At 46.8% G+C, this 18,266-nt stretch overlaps 3 protein-coding genes across 9 annotated transcripts in view; 1 reads left to right on the top strand and 2 right to left on the bottom strand.

Moving 5' to 3' along the window:
• LOC140901585 (uncharacterized) overlaps positions 1-18,266 on the top strand; it is a 26,975-nt gene extending 8,709 nt beyond the window's left edge. For 2 of the 7 annotated variants that reach the window (XR_012155897.2, XR_013634892.1), the window contains 2 exons: positions 15,645-16,376; positions 17,761-18,266. Coding sequence is in view for 2 of the 7 variants with exons in the window: in XM_078849865.1 (XP_078705991.1) it covers positions 15,645-15,701 (57 nt within the window). In the remaining 5 variants the exon portion in view is untranslated. Of the gene's footprint in view, positions 1-592; positions 3,719-15,644; positions 17,330-17,760 lie in introns of those variants that run through there. The other 5 variants (XR_013634893.1, XR_013634894.1, XR_013634891.1 and 2 more) reach the window with 4 other exon arrangements.
• On the bottom strand, positions 4,095-10,800 carry FOXR1 (forkhead box R1). Its single transcript, XM_073321037.1, has 6 exons — positions 10,680-10,800; positions 8,906-9,016; positions 8,129-8,346; positions 7,371-7,636; positions 6,601-6,833; positions 4,095-4,102 (listed from the first exon to the last, which is right to left on the bottom strand). The coding sequence occupies exons 1-6, from the start codon at positions 10,798-10,800 to the stop codon at positions 4,095-4,097; spliced, it is 957 nt and encodes a 318-aa protein (XP_073177138.1).
• On the bottom strand, positions 16,181-17,790 carry UPK2 (uroplakin 2). Its single transcript, XM_078849859.1, has 4 exons — positions 17,739-17,790; positions 17,458-17,589; positions 16,348-16,540; positions 16,181-16,262 (listed from the first exon to the last, which is right to left on the bottom strand). Exons 1-4 carry the CDS (start codon positions 17,788-17,790, stop codon positions 16,181-16,183), a joined length of 459 nt encoding a protein of 152 aa, XP_078705985.1.

The following is an 18,266-nucleotide window of genomic DNA, read 5'->3' as shown; positions in this document are numbered from 1 at the left end:
TTTGACCTCCACCATTTCATTACTGAGAAATCTCAAATTTAAATGATCATGTGGAAACTGAGGGAAGGGGAGGGACATGTGAGGAACCTTCTGTTAGTAGTTCAAGGGACACAAGCAGCCAATATCTCTCCCTGTACTGTAGCTGCAGGGTGACATCACTGATCAACTGCAGGTGTCTATGGTTGGTGAGCTCTTGCCAGCCAACAAGCGGTGTCCAGCTGTCAGTCAGAACAAAGCATCAGCAACGTACAGTCAGAGCATTTATTTTTGTTATCTTATCCTTCAACTTGCAGCCAGGGTACAGCCATTAGATTCTTGGCCAAAGGGCTGCATTGGAAACTTGCCTTGTCTTCACTGGCCTCTTCTCCTCTTGCGCCCCCACCCCCATATCCCATTAAAACTTTCCATTTGCTAACATAAGTGCAGATGCTAGAGTTGCAGCTCTAGTGTGCCCCACCTTACAGGGAAACTAACCAGCTTGGTGTCTTTATATTCTTGATACTTCCATTCTGGCTATGATGGACAATAAAACCTGATCTTCTTGGGTTCAGTCTCACCACAAAACTACCCCCTCTTCCTCTTACTTTTGCAGCGCTGAGATTTATATGACCTGTGACTCCCACAGCCCCAGTGACCTGGATGACTTGACACCTGCCCTTCATCTCTTCTTTTGGCTAAATGATGCTGACTTCAAAATGACCTTTGCCAGCAAGAGGCTACTGAAGATGGGCTTTGTGTGGAAAGCAACCCAACCTTCTTCTCACTCTCATATGGAGAACAAGTCAAATGCCACTTGAGTGCAGCCATATTATGCCCCCGTTTCCACAGAAATTCTGGGCTCCTGCTGACTTCAATGGGTGTGGGTGGTGCTTGACACCTGTTTCAGACTGTGTTTGAGGGCAGGTCTGAATAGTTTTGGTTTTGTTAAATCTGTGCCAATTTAGTTAAAAGGGTTCAATACCCTATTCATTTTGACCTAGCTTGCAGTAGTAAAACTTCTAAATTGTGCTGTCAACACTAGGGTGTTGAACTGATCTAACCTGTTTCTTTTTTCCCTGCAACGTGATCTAGTTAAATTGGTGCCAAAACTGATGTAGACAAGCCCCAGGTAGTCCTTCTACCTGTCCTCTCTTAGGGAGGAAAGCTGCCACTGTGCTGGCTGGCACTACAAGTAGGGATCCCCTTGCTAGGGATCAAATAAAGCTACTTTTTTTTTTTAAAGTCACTTTAGAATAAAGCTTAAGTCTGTATCAGCAATGAGCTTGCCAGGCATCTATTAAAACTTCAGTTTCCTTTTAATGCTGTATTTCTAATTCTTTAAGCGATCCTTTCTGTAGCCTCTGTTCTTGTATCCTGCTCTGGCTCCTTCCAACCAAACTCAAAGTGCTTTTGTTACAAATGTCAAGTCTTTCACCTCTGGCATAAGAACAGAGTCACCTCTGTGCCTTATCTGTAAGCTGGAGTAAAAGTAACTTGTCTGACATCATGCATTATGTCTGTGGCAGAGCTAGAAATAGAACCCAAGTGTCCAGATATTTAGTCCTGTGCTTAGCCAACAGGTTCTTGCTCTACCTCTTGAAGGGTAGTTGCTTGTGAGGTTGTCAGGCACTAGATCCAATTTAGGCCTGCAGTTTCATGAATAGCTAAACAAATCAAACCTCTAGCATCAGCAAAAATGGTCACTGCCAAGGACATGAAATCCCCCCCCCCCAGGTAAAGCATTGTACAGCTACCAGCTGCATGATCAGAATAGGGGAGTTAGGATATAGGAATAGATGGTATATTGGTTTATTTTATAGTAAATTCTAAATTTTTCCTAGGGGAAAGAGGATCAACCTCTACCTACTGGCACTCAGAGTAACATTAGCCACTTTCTGCTAAGCAAGCATTTTTGTGAGAGAAGGGTGCTAAAGGAAGGGAAGAGCTTTTCAACAAATCCTCCCCTCTGACTTCTGCTCTTCCTCTTGCATGGATCTTTGCTGACTACTCTTAATCAGGAATATGTGCAACAGCTCCCGCTGCATCTGACTGGGGTAGAAACCACCCCTCCTGTAGAGACTGCTTGCTAAGTTTGCCCGCAACTCTTGTGCAGATTTAAGAGGCAAAACATTACTTTTGAATGGGCTTTCAAGGTCCTGCTGTACTAGAGCATTGGTCAAGCTCATTCTTATGGCTCAGTCAACTGAAAAATCAGCTTGAGCACTCTCCCTTGTGGTATGGGTGTGATTTGCTCATGTTCCTCTCTCTTTTTGTGAGGTCTGCCTGACTGTTGAAACAGTCACTTGTTTATGTAACAGCCAGTTTCAGCTGTACCAGTAAACTTCTTGCTTGCAAGACTACAGTAGGGAATAAGAGGGGCCTATCCTAGACTAACAACAGTTCACCTTTGCTGTCACGTGCTCACTGGGGACTGAAAGCATGATCCTCTCTAGGGACTGGCAGTTAAGTGCTCACTAGACTCCTAAAAGATGAGTGGTGGCAGTGGGAGAACAGAAATCATTGTCAGATTATACAAGAAGAGGATTAAGCCTACCATAAAACTGCTTCTGTTGGAAAGGGAATTCATCTGTGGGGCACTAGGAAGTGCAAGTGTTTTAGTTGCATGGGAGGCCTTGCTCCTGATGCCTTAAACCTCTCTAAAAAACAGGCTCTGTGCAGTACCCCTCCCTACCTCTCGCACCAAATTTTTTATATATAGATTAAATCACACTTTAAGGTTCCATTTACAACTCACTGACTCCAAATTTTAGCATGTTACAGATAGCATCTGATGTTAGCCTAACCCTATTAGTAGGTATTACAGGTAAACAACCTAGACACCTGTTGGACTCTGAACAATTTATTAAAATACCTTATAAATGAAATAGTCAAATAAGTGACAAGTTTTCTCTAGTTTAAGTGGCTGCTGTCTGATTAAAAAAAAATAGTTCTTGCTGTGTTACTTTAACAACTGAGATCAAACTAAGCCAGTCTTGTCATCTTGTTTGGTTTCTGCCTTTCTTAATGCAGGCATTTAGCACCAACTGTTTCTAGGCAGTGCCAGTATGTAGACTGGATATATTGCAGAGGGCTAGGGTTTTATGATCCATTCTGCCTGTGTTAGAGGAAGCAGCAGTTGTGATGTTAAATAAGACAAAAGCTGCTGTATTGACAATGTAAAGAATCAGAGCTGCCAGAGGGGTTTAGTTTAAAAAACCAAATGTTTTTACTGCTTTATAATGAAGGCCTGTGTGAGTGTTTGTTTTTTTTAAGCTTTAGAAATACCAGGAATGGAATGTCTGGTTCCATTCTGGCTCCCTGATTAAAGTAAAGGTGTGTGGCAGGCAATCTGTGTTAGAGCAATCATCTTGTGGATTGGGGGAGAGACTTTAACAAAGACCTCATTTCTCCTCAGCATTCAGTAGGCTTTAGTATTAAATAACTAAACAAGTAAGCTCCCTTTCCCCTCAATTGCTACAGCTTTTTTGCTCATGTCACATCATTGGTTCCCTGTCTGAGATACGATCTATGTTTAAATAACAGAATTCAGCCTCTCTTGTTAAGAGGCAGGAGAACAATAACACAGTTTTCACCTTATCCCCTCCCACCCCATTTAGGGTCATTTTTGTGTCTCCTAGCACTAGAATTGAAAAGAAGTTTTGGTGTGGTCTTGTTTTGTGTGCATATTTAAAAAAAAAAAAAAAGACTCTGGGGCTAGTCAGCTGGAACTTCAGCAAAATAAAATGACAATGTCTTTGGGATCTTTAAGTGGCTGCAGTGGAATGTCTGAACTCTGCTCTAGCTCTTATGGTCTGCTTCATGTTTCATGGTGTTTGGGATTTTTTTAATAGTTCAACTACCCTTAGTGCTTTTTACCTTTAGCATACTTTACACAACATTAAGTGCAGAATGAGAATAATGAATTTAAAAGATAGACTTTACCCCAGTCGTCTTGTACAGGGGAAAGAACATTTTGCACAGAAGCAGCTGAGAAATTGCTGTTAGAGTAAAAGCCCTGAGATTCCCAAGATTATACTAAAGCTTCCTGTAATCTTCCCTCAAACATAACCAACTCTGACCAGCGGCAGCGAGTGGATCATGGACAGGATAGCCACTCAAACTGCTGAAAGGGGGAAAACATAGAAGTCAAGAGGACCAGATTTTCCTACTACCCCATACTCTCTAGTGAAAATCCTTTAGCTGAGGCTCCCTCTTAAAGTATTTGAGAGACAAAGCCTGCCCAGACCAAGCCATTGTGTGTGTGGGGAGGGGGGGGGGGGGGGAGGCAGCAGGTCTGACCCAGCTCTTTCTGATTAGAGGTCTGAGTTCCTAGAGTTTCCATTCACATCTAGGGCTCCCTTCTGAGATTGCTTGGAAGCTGACTGTAGTAACTCAGGAGGAAATAAGCTGCTTGGGAACCACATGGTCCTTATCTCGGGGGCAGCAGGGATCAGAGACTGAACAAAGATTGCATCTGTTCTGCAACAAGAGAGAAAGAAGGTGGTTTGATGGCTGAGCCTGGGCCATGAACCAGGTTCTGGCTCTGCAGCATAAGAGGGTTAAGCAGCATTCCACCACCATTGCTATCTGTGTCCTGATCTCAGGATCACTCAGCCACCAATGAGAGCTTGTCCCAACAATTTAATACTTCCATTCTGATTTTCATTGGCCAAGTGTGTTATTTAGTATCAGGTAGAGGATAGATTTCTTAAGCAGCCAGGAGAATAACCCTGCTCATAGTTGAATCTCTCAAGTACTTATCTTTTTTTTTCAAATGTGCCTCTAGGCTCCTAAGCTTGTCCCCCCACAGCCATGTGTAGATCTTAGGCATCCACATTAAAATTGGCTGGCCAGAGCTATAAGGATAGCACCACTTAATACCATCTGGGTCTCTTAGTCTAAGGCATGGGAATGGTCCCTGGCACTGTTCTGCAGTGATTCCTTTCACTGGCCTAGGCACCTGCAGTCCTGGTCTCCAAAGTGCAACCCCACTCCATCATCCTCAGCAACCAGTAACACCCTCAGCAGCTTGTGAAGTACCTCATTCAGTGCTGGAAATAACTCAGCTATGAGCTTACTAATCTTTCCATGAACAAAGTTTCAAGGGCGGGGAGAGAGAGAGGAATAATTTTCAGAGAGGAGTGACCAGGAGCATTTCTATAATTCAAAAGGGAAAAATCTTACCCCTCTTCTCCTCTGGCCTAGGTTACAGCTAAATGAGGCACAGAGCCACCCATACTTGTAAGGGCTCCGCCCTAGAAGATCCATCATCTTCAGTCATCCAGTCTAGACCTCTGTATTTTCTCCTTCCCCTGGTCTGTCCACACATATACTCAGGGGTGAGCTGGAGCCGGTTCACAACGGTTCGCTAGAACCGGTTGTTAAATTTAGAAGCCCTTATAGAACCGGTTGTTCCATGAGGGACAACCGGTTCTAAAAGGGCTTCTAAATTTAACCGGCCCAAAGTGGCACCTTAGGCGCCGACTCCACGGGTGCTCCAGGGTTGGAGCACCCAAGGGGAAAATTTGGTGGGTACAGAGCACCCACCGGCAGCTCCCCACCCCACTCACCAGCCCCAGCTCACCTCTGCTCCGCCTCCTCCCCTGAACGTGCCACCCCACTCTGCTTCTCCGCCCCCCCCACCCAGGCTTCCCATGAATCAGCTGTTTGCACGGGAAGCCGGGGCAGGCTGAGAAGCAAGCGGCAGCTTCCCGCTCAGGCCCAGGGAGGCTGAGGTGAGCTTGAGCGGTGGGGGGAGGGGTGCAAGGAGGGCTGCCCGTGCCGCAGCAGGTAACCCGGCGGGGGGGAGGGAGCGTGCAGGGGAACCGCTCCCCACCCCAGCTCACCTCCGCCACCCTCTGGCTGAGCAGGAAGCTGCGGCCTGCTTCTCAGCCCTCCCCGGCTTCCCGCCAAACAGCTGATTTGCAGGAACGGGGGCGCAGAGAAGCAGAGCGGGGTTGTGCATTCAGGGGAGGAGGCGGAGCGGAGGTGATCTGGGCCCGGACAGGGAGCTGCCGGTGGGTGCTCTGCACCCACCAATTTTCCCTGTGGGTGCTCCAGCCCCAGAATACCCAGGGAGTCGGCGCCTGAGGCACCACTTTTGATGTGATCAGTGGGGGAGCAGCTGCTCCCTCTGCTCCCCACCAGCTACGCTCCCCTGCCCCTAGGAGCCAGAGGGACCTGCCAGATGCTTCCTGGGAGCTGCCCCAGGTAAGCACCACCGGGACTCCCCACCTCGCCCCCTGGCAGGTGCCTCTGGCTCTTAGGGGCAGGGCATGGTGGGCACCCACTACGGTGGCCCACGAGACCCTCCTGCCCGGTTCTGGGGGCAGTCAGGGGACAGGGGAGGGGGTGGATGGGGCAGGGGTCCTGGGGGGGCGTCAAGGAACGCGGGGGAGTTGGATGGGGCAGGAGTCCCGGGGGGGGGGGGGTGGGCAACGACCCCCTCGTGGGGTGAGGAGGGAACCCGTTAAGATTTTGACAGCTCATCACTGCATATACTCCCTCTACAGCTCTCTTCTAGTGTAACCTCACAATAAAGTCTTGGGAGAGCCTGCTTTCCAGCACCACTCGTCCTGGACTCCAAAGCCTCAGTGGGGGCTACTGCCTCTTGGTATGTACCTGGTTTGCTCAAGCTCTGGCTCACTAAGTCGAGGGCCTCCTCAGATAGAGCCCATACCTCTTCCTGGAACTTTCTGCAGCCTTCTGGTGTCAGCTTCCACAGGCGGGACTTGCGGTTACCCTCGTTGCACACAAAGTGGGTGGTTTTTTCAAAGCTGCTACTGAAGCACAGATTGTGACGAATGGTGTTTTTCCAGCCATCTGGGGCTGTCTGGAAAAAGGGAAAGTGCTGCCTGCAGAGAGAGAGAGAGAGAAGAAGGGCACAGAGCTGGGTTCACAAGCCGGGCAAGCCCAGAGCACAGGATTGGCTACGCTAGTCACAAGGTCAATGTTTCTTGCCACAACCAGAGTGCACCTGATCATTTGTGGAACATATGTGGATATAAGAGGATGAGAGATTCCTCCCAAGCCCCTGTACCATTAGGTTACACCCTCAAACATTAGGTTTGGCTGGACCAATTGAACAGAGTACTGTTAAATAGCAACAGGCCAGAACTAAAACTCTAAGTCTGAATACTCCTGAACTTGGGCATTTAAATAAAAATCCATGTAGTCTCTAATGGGAACAGAAAGGAAGTGACTTGCCTAATGTCTCATGGTGAGTCAGTAGTAGAGCTGAGAATAGAACCATAGAACCCGGGAGTCCTGACTTCCAGTCACCTGCCCTAGCCATACTTCCTCCCTAGCAAAAGCTAGGACAATTTTGTACCCATGCCCCCTTTAAACTCCCGCTATCCCAGCATGGGGGGAGTTAGGAGGGCTGTGGGTACCGTGTGAATTGGTAGATTTGCTGCACAGTCAGGCTGCCTTCTGCACTGTTACGCAGGGCCAGGGTGATGAGGATGCAGTAATTAAGGGGGGGCCGGGGCCAGCCCCCTTTGAGTTTGGTGCTCGCCTGCAGGATGTACTTGAGCTTCTTGCTCTGAGATCTGGGGACCTTTGGTTTCCGGGGTGCCAGAGCAGCCTTAGATTTGGGAGTCTCCATTTTCTGAGAGAGTGAGATGTCCACCGATGAGACATCTTCATCCTCAGTGAACTAGGGAGAAAAAGAGGGGTGGAAGAGATGGGTTAGGCCTGCATGGAGTCACTGAGTAGACATGATGTGTGGGAAGTTGCACATCAGTGGCCTGCATGTAATGAGTTTGGGCCTTAGTCCAGTTCCCAGTGGTGATGTGTACCCTTCACAAATGGGTACTAACTGATCCATTTCTATCTGTTTCAGCAGAAGGGTCATGTACTGAGTGGGTAATGGTAAATGAGCTCCTCCCCACATGACATGCCTGAGGTATATGCTGCTACCTGGGCTATTCCTGTTCTGTGGATAGGAAGGACTCCAGTTTCCAATCCAGCATCTTGTACCTTCTGCCAGCCATAATTTGGGCTGAATCTATGCATTCACTTCTGCTGCTCATAAAACAGGGCATGAGTAAGCTTAGTCCTATCTTGGGATGCATCAGTCACAGAGACCAAGCAACTCAAAGCATGTAATGCCTAGCACTGTCCACACAGCTTCCCCTCTGTCACATACCTTCTCTGCCTCACTGGATGACGACAGCAGATCCTCCTCAGAACAGTCAAGGTTGGAGCAATTCAAGGAAGGGTTTGGAGGAGAAAACCCTGGAGCAGCAGCTGCTGAGAATGCTGGGCTACTGGGTCCTGGCATGTCCACACTGGGACAGCTGGCAATGGGGCAAACCAGATTGGGGTTCATCCACATCCACAAATGGGGCTGCACATAAGATTCTGCTGAGAGAGAAGAAGCCAAATCACTCTAGTGACGCCATCTGAGGGCCTCTGCAACAGACAGGACTCCTGCCTCCTGGAAACAGGACTGTGCTAAGGCTAAATAGGATGTAGATCCAAAATCTCAGGGCTCTCATAACCCTAAGACTCCATGGTGTTTTACCACCCACCACCCCTGCATAGCATTTATCTCCATATGTCACAAGAAATGGATTTTTTTTCCCTCCTGTCCTGTGGCCCCTCACACCACCAGGCCGTGTCCCTTGCTCACCCTGGGAGTTTTAACCTCCCTTCTCCTGCGAGCAGCACCAGAGTTGCCTGCACTCTCACTACCCAGGAATCACCCTGAGCTACTGGTCTGGCAGCATCCAATGGAGGAAGGAGTACATAATACTCCCATTAGTGCTGACCGAAACACCTCTGACCCTTGGAGAAGATCAGACCCAGATGTGCACTCTGTTGCTGACCATCCCTCTGTAACAGGACAAATGAATGCTCCTTTACATACGCATCTGCTAATGGCATCCCTTTGCCCCAGGACAATACCCTGCTCATGGCTCACCAGGCCGTATGGATGGGAGGGTGTCGGACGGTTCCCTGGGGAGTGAGTTCCTGCGCACCTGTCGCTCACACTGCCACTTCAGCATGTGATGGTTCTGTTTTTCATCTGCAGCTGGTGGGAAATGGAAGATCAGAGACAATGTGGTGAATTGACAGCACTGACACCCATCTCCTTCCTCTTCTCCACCCCCTTTCTCTTCTGAGCATCAAGGCATTGAGACGCATCCTTAGTCTAATTTGGGTTGGGGAAAAAAGGCCCTTTTCTGCAGCATGATGGGTCACCTAGATTGGGCTACACCAGTTGCTCTCAACCTTTCCAGACTACTGTACCCCTTTCAGAAGTTTGATTTGCCTTGTGTACCCCCCAGGTTTCACCTTACTTAAAAATGACTTGCTTACAAAATCAGACACAAGAATACAAAAGCGTCACAGTACACTGTTACTGAACAATTGCTTACTTTCTCATTTTTACCACATAATTGTAAATCAATTGGAATATGAACATTGTACTTAATTTCAGGGTATAGTATATAGAGCAGTATAAACAAGTTATTGTCCATATGAAATTTTATTTGTACTGACTTCACTAGTGCTTAAACCAAAACACCTGGTCAAAAAGGGACCCTCCCCAGCCCAGTGAAAATGAGTAAGTGAGGGTGGGGGAGAGTGAGCGAGTGACAGAGCAGAGGGGGAATGGAGTGAGCGGGGTGGGGTCTTGGAGAAGGGTTGGGGCAAGGGTGTTCAGTTTTGTGCAATTAGAAAGTTGGCAACCCTATAGCCTGTTGTAAAACTAGGGAAATAGCTAAATGAGTTGATGTACCCCCTGGAAGACCTCTGCATATTCCCAGAGGTACCCCTGGTTGAGACCCACTTGGCTACACCCATCAAAACCCTCATCCTGCAGTTGGACTCCTGCAGAATGGGGACCCATGTGGGCCTAAGGGTCAGTTTCCAGGCCTAGAGCCTAAGATTGTGACTATAAGGTTTTTAGGGAGATGCCAGTCCCAGCATTTCCCTAGCATGGTCCGGAGCCCTACAATCCATGTACTAAAGTATCATAAGAATTCTTTGAGACTGGCACATCACTGGAGAGATTCAGAATTAGACTGGCCAAAGCAGCAAATCATAGCAACAATGGTGGAGCTGGACATGAACTAGACATGACATACTAGAGATGTTCGGTTTCAGCTTTTTCTATTCATAGAGTCAAAGGCCAGAGGGGGCACTGTAATCATTTAATCTCACCTGCATAACTTAGGCCATTGAACTTCCCCCAAATTATTCCTGTTTAAACTAGATTATGTCTTTTAGCAAAACATTTTCTGTGATAGTTTCACAATGTTGAACTAGAATCATGAACAATCACATGTATCCAGCATTGGCATCTCCTCTAGCCCAGTCAGTGCTGCTACTTCTATCATATGCCAATATGTTTTCTGGAGTGCTCTCTGGAGATTTTTATTTCATTGAGCCAGTCTCGTCAGCTCTCTTTAGAATCCCCCCCGATGTCAGAGTACTTGTCAGTTATTTACAGTTTAATCTCCAGGTTCTCCTAAATTTGCATAATTTTGAAGTTCATAAAAGAGAAAATTCTAATTTAACAGCATTTAAATTCTTTGATAGCAAGACAAGATATGATTTTTAATGAATTTCCAGGCTAGATCAGATTTCTATCTCCAGCCATCAGAGTGTCTTCTTTTCACCTGGAAGTTTCACAGCCAAGAACATACACATAACCAAACCATCCAGAACCCAAGACACTCAGAACTCCTTACCTTGAGGAAACTGATCAGTGGTGGTGGTTAGCTTGAGCTCCTCCTCCATGTCCCAGTCCTCAAGGCCACTTTTTAGATGCAGGCTTTCCCAAAATGTTTTGTTTTGAAAATTCAAATACATTTTCTTATAATCTGCAAAATAACCCACAACTGCTGCATACCCTGAATGTTGGAGGGAGAACACAGAGCAAGCCACAGAGAGTTAACCACTGCTAACTTTTAACTCTCCAATTCTGCTCTAAAAGATTTGATCTCACATTTAAAAAAAAAAAAGAGAGAGCAAGAGCATAAGAGAGATTTGACCAGGTGAATTAAAGGGTGGCCTTTGATTCACTTTTAAATACCCATTAAAGACCTTTCTAGGGACTGGATGATTAGTATTAATGAAACAAGCAATCTATTTGAGAATAAAAGAGGTACCACCTGGTGGGCTTTTTTGTCTGTCCCTTTAACCTAAATTCTTGATAAGTGTTCAGCTCCTTAGTTAGGTTAGCAGAGCTTTATCCTAACATTTCTGGAAGAATAAGAGTAAAGGAATAGATTTGCAACTGTTCTGTAATACAGAATCATCCCTGGGTTTGCAGCCTTTATGGTCTAAGAAGCTCAAATACTTTTTGGAGGACATATAGGGACTTTGAGGTGAGTCAGCTCAGCAGACACAGAGAAGCTCTGCCTCTCCTCCTTTTTGGATAGTTTAATTTCTTCTCTCCTTTCCCCCACCTCTTGTTCTTTTTCATTCTCTTTTTCTCTTCAGTCCCAATTTCTTCTCTTTTCCATTTCCCTCCCAGTCTCTTATTCTTAACCCAGATCCTTCCCTTGCAACAACTTGCTACTCTGCTCCCCCGCTGCTTCTCTCCACAGCTCCAAGATAAACTCAACAGACTTACTTGTAACCTCATTTTGCTGCCAGCCCACCAGCAGATGGAGCACAGCTAGAGAATGAAACTGAGTAGGCTCTTGTCCTGTTCACTTTGCTGCTCTGCTCCATGCCTGAGCTAGGCAAGAGCTGTGGTACATGTCAATGTGTGGAAGATTCTCCTATTGGCCTCACTTTGCTACAAATTTCTTTCTAGATGAGCAGAGCAAGACATAAGCAGACTAAGCAATTACTTAGGGCCCCAAGCAGCTCAAAGGAGCCCCCTGTTAATTATGAGTATCTGTTGTGTGAGTAGGGGCAAAAATATTCCTGCTTAGGGGCCCCCAGTGAGCTAGCACCAGTACGGAATTGAGGAGGGTGAGAGAGGAATAATAATGCTTCGTATTTATACATACCTCTACATCTTCAAAGCTCTGCCCAAGAATTAAGGTTCAGATTCTCAAAAGTATTTAGGTACCTAACTCTAATTGAAATTCTGGAACTTTTGAGAATCTGTGCCTAATACACTAATTTCCTTCAGATCCTGTCATCACCGAGTGGGGTCACTACAGAGTGAGGGGAGTCTTTGTACCCTGTTTATTGTAAGGTTGCTCTTGGCATCTGCACCCTGTTTGCTGTTGTAGGGTTGCTCTTGGTCCTCCAGGGCAGCACTACAAGAGCAGGAGATGTAAAATTACAGTCTAGCTTCATTAGTGAAGAATTGCACAGACTCTGATTGGGCACATGGGGACCCTTTCTAGTGCCTCTTTGACATGGAGTTTGGATAATATTTTTTTAAAATCTCCCTAACTGGTCATGTGATGTGATGGTTCTGTGTGCCAGCAGAGGTCAATGGACAGAGGTGGGAACTGGTTTTGGTGGTTACATTGGAAATGTTGAAATGTTATTTGTTAGGAGGGATCAGCATAACCAAGTTATCAAGGGAGTCCCAGAAAGTAACAACATCGGCACAAAAGGTCCTGCTAAAGAAGACCCGGATGTGCTTATTGTGTATCTTTTCCAAACTGCCACCAAAAAGTGAAGGATACACTTGAAGCTTCATTCGCTCCTTTTGTTCCTTGTAATCGTATCACATATACCTGGCTCTTCACCCAATCTGTGGTGTAAACTATGCAATTCAGATGTTCAACTTGGTTTAATTTAATCCTGCCCCCACCCACAGTGGCCTTGATGATCAGGAAGGGAGAGATTTATCTCACAGGTGAAGACCCAACAGGGGAAAGTCCAGCATGCAGTTAGTTTCCAGGCACACTACACATGTTGATGGTGGTGTAAGCAATTTCCCTGACTCAAGGCTTGTCTACACTGGCACTTTACAGTGCTGTAACTTTCTCGCTCAGGGGTGTGAAAAAACAGCCACCAGAGTGCTGCAAGTTTCAGTGCTGTAAAGTGCCAGTGTAGACAGCAGCGCTGGGAGCTATTCCTCTTGTGGAGGTGATCGATTGATGTTTATAGTGCCTGGAGACCTCTCTCCCAGCACTATGCCACGACTACACAAGCCACGTTAAAGCGCTGCCGTGGCAGCACTTTAACGTTGCAAGTGAAGACGTGCCCTTAGTTACAGCTGCAGTTTGGAGGGAGGTTCACCCAGCCCACAGCTAAGTGATGGGACTAAATTGATTATTTGGGGCAATTTAAAAAAAAATGTGCCCTGATATTGGGACAGTCTCAGGTTGAAAGCAAGTCTCCAACTAAACTTTTGTGAAGCACAACAGATACTCAGCTCATGTTCAGGCTTTCCTTTGTGGTGTAGGTTTGGGATGTGTTTTACAGGTATATACCATTTAAAGCAGGGTCCATAGGTCAAACACCCCTGTCATGTCTGTCAAGGCAACATGTTCTCCACCGGGAAGCACTGGAACCTTTTGAAACAAAATGCTGCAGCATGAGGCAGAAACCAAAGCAGACCAACTGAGGAGTTCTTTTAAGGAGAAACTTCACATTTTATTGACATATTGTCAACCTTGCAGGATAAAGGAAAGAGAAGCCCCTTGCAGAGGATGAAGTCTTTGGGTTATACAAAAATGATCTATTGATGACCAGGGGAGAGCATTTAAACAGAGAAAAAGATAGAGAAGAGGAAAAGCCCCAAGAAAACCCAATCTACAAACAGAGTCCACTCACATGCATGCCCAGAAAGGAGCAGTGAAAGGCCTCCTGGCTCCTCCAGGACCCCATTATAAGAGCAGGAGATGTAACATTACAATTTAGCTTCCTATATGGGAGCCCATCACTAGGATCTGAGCATCATAAAGACAAAAGGCCCCAACATAAACTAGGGCATGTAAATTAATAACAATCCTTGAAGGCACTGGAGGGAACAGGCAGCTCCAAATCCCCCAGAAGTAAACTCAGAAGATCCACTCCATCCTGGATCCTGAACCAACAGGAACTTTAGCTTCTAGCACAACCACCTCCCCCACTTATCACGCTCAATGTGAGACTGTGGCAAGAATCCTTGTAGAATGGGAAATGAAAGAAGTGGGTGGGGCATCCATCATCACCAATCTCCTTGTGAGTGTTTTCCCCCCTGACTGCACATGATAGGTCTATGATCTTGGAAACTAAATGGATTCTGAGTTCTGAGACCAAGTGCACACCAGAATCCAAGCCAGTTCACTGTGGCTACACTGGCATCTGGCAGTGAGAGGATTCCCTTAATCTGCTAGGAATAAAGTAGAGGAGATCTTGAACATGTGGGGAAGGTGAGGAGAAAGTAGATACAGCCCATGGCATCTACATTTCATTGTTATGCTCAATAAGATGAGGACAGAACACATGTTCTTCAGGAAGTGAATGATACAAGGGAAATCCCATACATCCTGTGGCTTCAAGCACCACAAGGGTTAACTTTGGGAGTTGCAGAGGATGAATAACATTTAGAACTAGGAATTAAACTGCCTATAGCCAGCACACTAGATCAAACCTATCTGGCCTGGAGTCCTGGCCAGTGACAATAGCTTCAGAGGAAAGAATTCCCCTTAATGTGTCTGACAACAGAGAAGCTAGATATCATGCAGTGCTATCCAATGATGTCTGGGAAGAGGGAATTTTTTTTACATCCTAGCTGGTTAGAATGTCATGCCTGGAAGTGCATGGACTGATCACTCTTTTAGCTTTGGTAGCAAATATAACATGAAGCAAATTAAACTGGCGTCTCGGACAGGGCGCGGGAAAAGTTCAGGAGGAGCAAAGCCATGAATTAAACTGAGGTTACCATATTAAAGTGACCTGCAAGGAGGGAGGGGGAAGAAAAGTGGATTTGTGCCCTTGGTTTTGATTCTTTAAGATTCATAAAGTAGGCATGAAAATTTTTAGGGTTTTGATTTTTAATTCTGCTTGGTTTCATTGTTAGGAATCTCAGGAATGTCAAGCCAGTTAGTCCCTGTTTTTGCTGGAGATCTCTTTGGAAGAGTCAGAGATTTGGCCTGACAGCTATCTCCGCCTTTCACCGAAGGGGTTTAGGGGCTGAAACTTTAACAAAGGCACTTTTTCTCCCAGGTGTCTGAGGCTAAACAGGTGTTAAGAAAAACAAAAACTGGAGTTTGAATGAGTCTGAATCGAATCCCTTCCCCCCAAATTGAAATCCCTTGACATGTGGTTAAGGCCTTGTCTACACAGACAAGTTGTGTTGCTTTAAATATATCAGAGTAGATAAAGTTGTACAAGGCTTCTTCCAAGTTTCACCAGCTGGGGTCCAGCTGGGATGCGCTTATACCATTACAGCTTACTCTTATACGGGAGGGGGAACCAGTGTAAGGTACCTTTATACTGGTGAAACTTCATCCATCTGGGGGCTTGTACCAGTATAACTATTTTAGTTAAAAACCCTAACTGAATAGTTATACCATTATAAGGTGTAGACGAGGTATCACAATCCTTCTTGATCTGCAGTCATTCGCAGAGTCCTCCAGGACAAACAGGGCAGCCAAGACCTGAGCTTCTAATGTAAAAGGAAGAAGGAAAAACTATGTGGGGGGAACTGTCCAGGCCTTTTCTTTCCATCAGAAAGAACCCAAAAAATAAAAAAGGGCCCAGCCTTTTGTATTAATTTGCATGTCACTGACAGTGTGGTACTGTCTCCACAGGGGAAACGACTGTCTGTGGGTTTCTGGGCACCATCCGGCTTCACTTGCGGCCTGTGATTGCCAGCACAGCAATGAGGCCTGCGGAGAGCAGAACCATGATCACCACCATGACCCCACTGCATGAGATGTCCACAGCTGTGTTCCTGTAATCCACTCCTGAGGAGGAGAATTCATCAGACACCCATGAGTCCAAGGGAAATAGAGCAGACCTTTCCCCACCACCATCCCCCTTATTCAGTATGGACCCAGAACACCGGTCCGCCTCTTCTACTGAAGCTCCAGCTCTGGAGAGTGTGAAACTGTGGAATAGACAATGGAGCGATGTAGTCTGAGGCTGTGCCATGGCTCATGTATATACAGGTACAAATGAAGACCCTTGTGTCTGAGTAGGAGAAGGCCTATGGCTCTGCTCTGGATGTGCTAGAATCCATTACCACATTCTTCCCTTTGATGCAAGGCAGCTGCCTGTCCATCCCTTTCTTAGTAACTCAGCCCAGATAAAGGCAGGAGTCTTCAGTGTGCTAGACAAAGTGGCATCACTTACGCTCCAGAGTGACCATGGTGACAGTGTTGCTTGTGGATCTAGAAGGGTCCTTTTTGGGGGTGGAGTAAGAAATGCTGCAGAAGAAGAAAATGCAGTTGAGAGACCCAGGATCACTCCACACCTGCAAACACCTCTCCAGTTGGCCTCCTGGATTTTTACCTAAGAGCCAAAGAGCCAGTGAGGACTAGGTTTGTGACCTGATAAGCATCCAGTCTTGTCAATGTGAACCCACCATTGCTGTCCATTAGGTTGACCAGGTCATGCCTGCCGCAGCATGGGGGCACAGTGAAGTGCCTGATATCTGGTGTGGGGAGGGAAGGAGCGTTTAGAACCCAGGGATTTCCTTGTGGGCCTGGGAGGAGGCCAAACCCCTGTAGAGCTGGTGTGCAGATTTTTGGCACAGATTCAGAATGGCCTGGCTTCCTGGTCCTCCGGAGCTCACCAAAGCTGCTTAGTGGGTATCTGTGTAGGGCCTGGTTCCCCACCCCTGTCAAAGCTCCTCAGCAGCCCTTTCAGAAGGTCTTTCCCCTCATAGGGAGAAGGATCCAGGGGTTCCCCATAAATGGAAATCCTATGACAGACAGCAGAAAAGCCACAAGATCACACTGGAGCCAGGCCTGCTGCAAACGTTGTGGGATTCAAATATGCAGCCTCTGGGCTCAGAGCAATGACACTCCCATCACAAAGTCACCTTTGGTTACCCTTCATTCTCTCACCTTGCTTTGGGGTATCCTGCAGTCAGGCCTGCTTGGGCTGTGAGATCTCATATGCTAAGCAGGGATGCAGTTGAGCAGTACTTGGCTGGGAGACCACCATTGAAAACCCCATTCACCATCTTGGGCAGAAGTCTCATTAGTTCATCCCCATCAAAACCAGAAAATAGGCACCACCCAGTTTGGATTTAACCCCAAACAGAACCACAGGGGTAGGCTCCAACCTGGGAATCTGAATCTGGAACTATGAAATCTGAAGGGGTTTGAACTCAAGATTTCACCCCCTCTAATTAAAATTACTAAGGTTATGCAGTGACTCAGTGGTAGGGGTGGGAACAGAACAAAGGAGCTCTGATTCCCTGCCCACACTGCTTTCACTGCTAGACTAATTCCCCTGCCAATGCTGGGCAAGAACCCAGAAATCCTGACTCCTTACTTTAACCACTAATCCTGGCTGCTAAAACTACAGCAAAAACTCCAGTTGCTGTGTGTAAACCTATGGCTGCCTGTGCTGGGGAGCTCGGGACAATTGATGGGGAGAAGGCATCTCACTGACCTGTGGTTCCGTTGAGATGTGTGATATGGATGCTGGCATGTGCCCCAGTGAACTGGCACAGGGGCACTGCCATCAAGAAGCTCTCAGCAAATGCTGGAAAGAGCACACTGGAAAAGCTGGAGATGTTGAAATCTGAAAGCACTACAGATGAAACTCTGGATGGATAAGAACCTTCAGCTCCCCACAGTAGACCTGCCTATTGGCCCCCTACTCCCTCCCCACCCCCAGCCAGGCTCCCGTGTCTGGCCCCAATCAGTTCTTCATGCTCACCCAAGACAAACCAGATGTCTCCTCTCCTTTTAGTCTAGGGCCTCTTCCAAAGTGCCAGGCCATGTTCATAGAACATCCAGATGCGAGAGCTGTGAAGCTCAGCTTGGATTTTGGATCCCCAGCATTTTCTCTACAGCTTGAGGTTTGGATCCAGCCCATCTCTGAGGTGTGTTTTCTCATAAGTTCCCTCAAATACTTTGTCGGTGTTGTCCCTGGTGAGGGAGTGGCAACCAGAGCTACAGGGAGAGGGTAACCAAGGGTGCTTAGCCTGGCTACTAGGCCATGCAAGCTGGAGCTTGGGCTCTTCCAGGTGGGAGAGCTTCTCCTGTTGGCATAGCTACTGCTGCTTGTGGAGATGGTTTGATTATATCGACAGGAGAGCTCTCTCCCATCAGCATAGAGTAGCCCCAAATCTTCAAGACACACAAAGGACCTCCAGCAGTTGCATTGATTGGGACTGGAATATAAAGGGTTAATAGCTGCAGTACTGATGTGAGGCCAACCATCTGCAGGTGTGTAGATCAGTGGGTGCTGAGTAT

Source organism: Lepidochelys kempii, chromosome 22 (genome assembly GCF_965140285.1).
Source record: "Lepidochelys kempii isolate rLepKem1 chromosome 22, rLepKem1.hap1, whole genome shotgun sequence".
NCBI lineage: Eukaryota > Metazoa > Chordata > Testudines > Cheloniidae > Lepidochelys > Lepidochelys kempii.
The sequence above is the reverse complement of the archived record's forward strand: the minus strand, read 5'-3'. Positions and strand labels throughout refer to the sequence as shown.

What these genes read in the sequence shown, in the direction of transcription:
- FOXR1 (XM_073321037.1), bottom strand. Translation starts at nt 10,800, where the DNA reads ATGTATTTGAATTTTCAAAACAAAACATTTTGGGAAAGCCTGCATCTA. An exon ending in CACTGATCAGTTTCCTCAAG is followed by an intron (nt 9,017 to 10,679) that starts GTAAGGAGTTCT and finishes ATTTCCCACCAG; the next exon opens with CTGCAGATGAAAAACAGAAC. An exon ending in CCTCCCATCCATACGGCCTG is followed by an intron (nt 8,347 to 8,905) that starts GTGAGCCATGAG and finishes CTTCTCTCTCAG; the next exon opens with CAGAATCTTATGTGCAGCCC.
- UPK2 (XM_078849859.1), bottom strand. Translation starts at nt 17,790, where the DNA reads ATGGCCTGGCACTTTGGAAGAGGCCCTAGACTAAAAGGAGAGGAGACA. An exon ending in AAAAGGAGAGGAGACATCTG is followed by an intron (nt 17,590 to 17,738) that starts GTTTGTCTTGGG and finishes TAGTGCTTTCAG; the next exon opens with ATTTCAACATCTCCAGCTTT. An exon ending in ACATCTCAACGGAACCACAG is followed by an intron (nt 16,541 to 17,457) that starts GTCAGTGAGATG and finishes GCCTCCTCCCAG; the next exon opens with GCCCACAAGGAAATCCCTGG.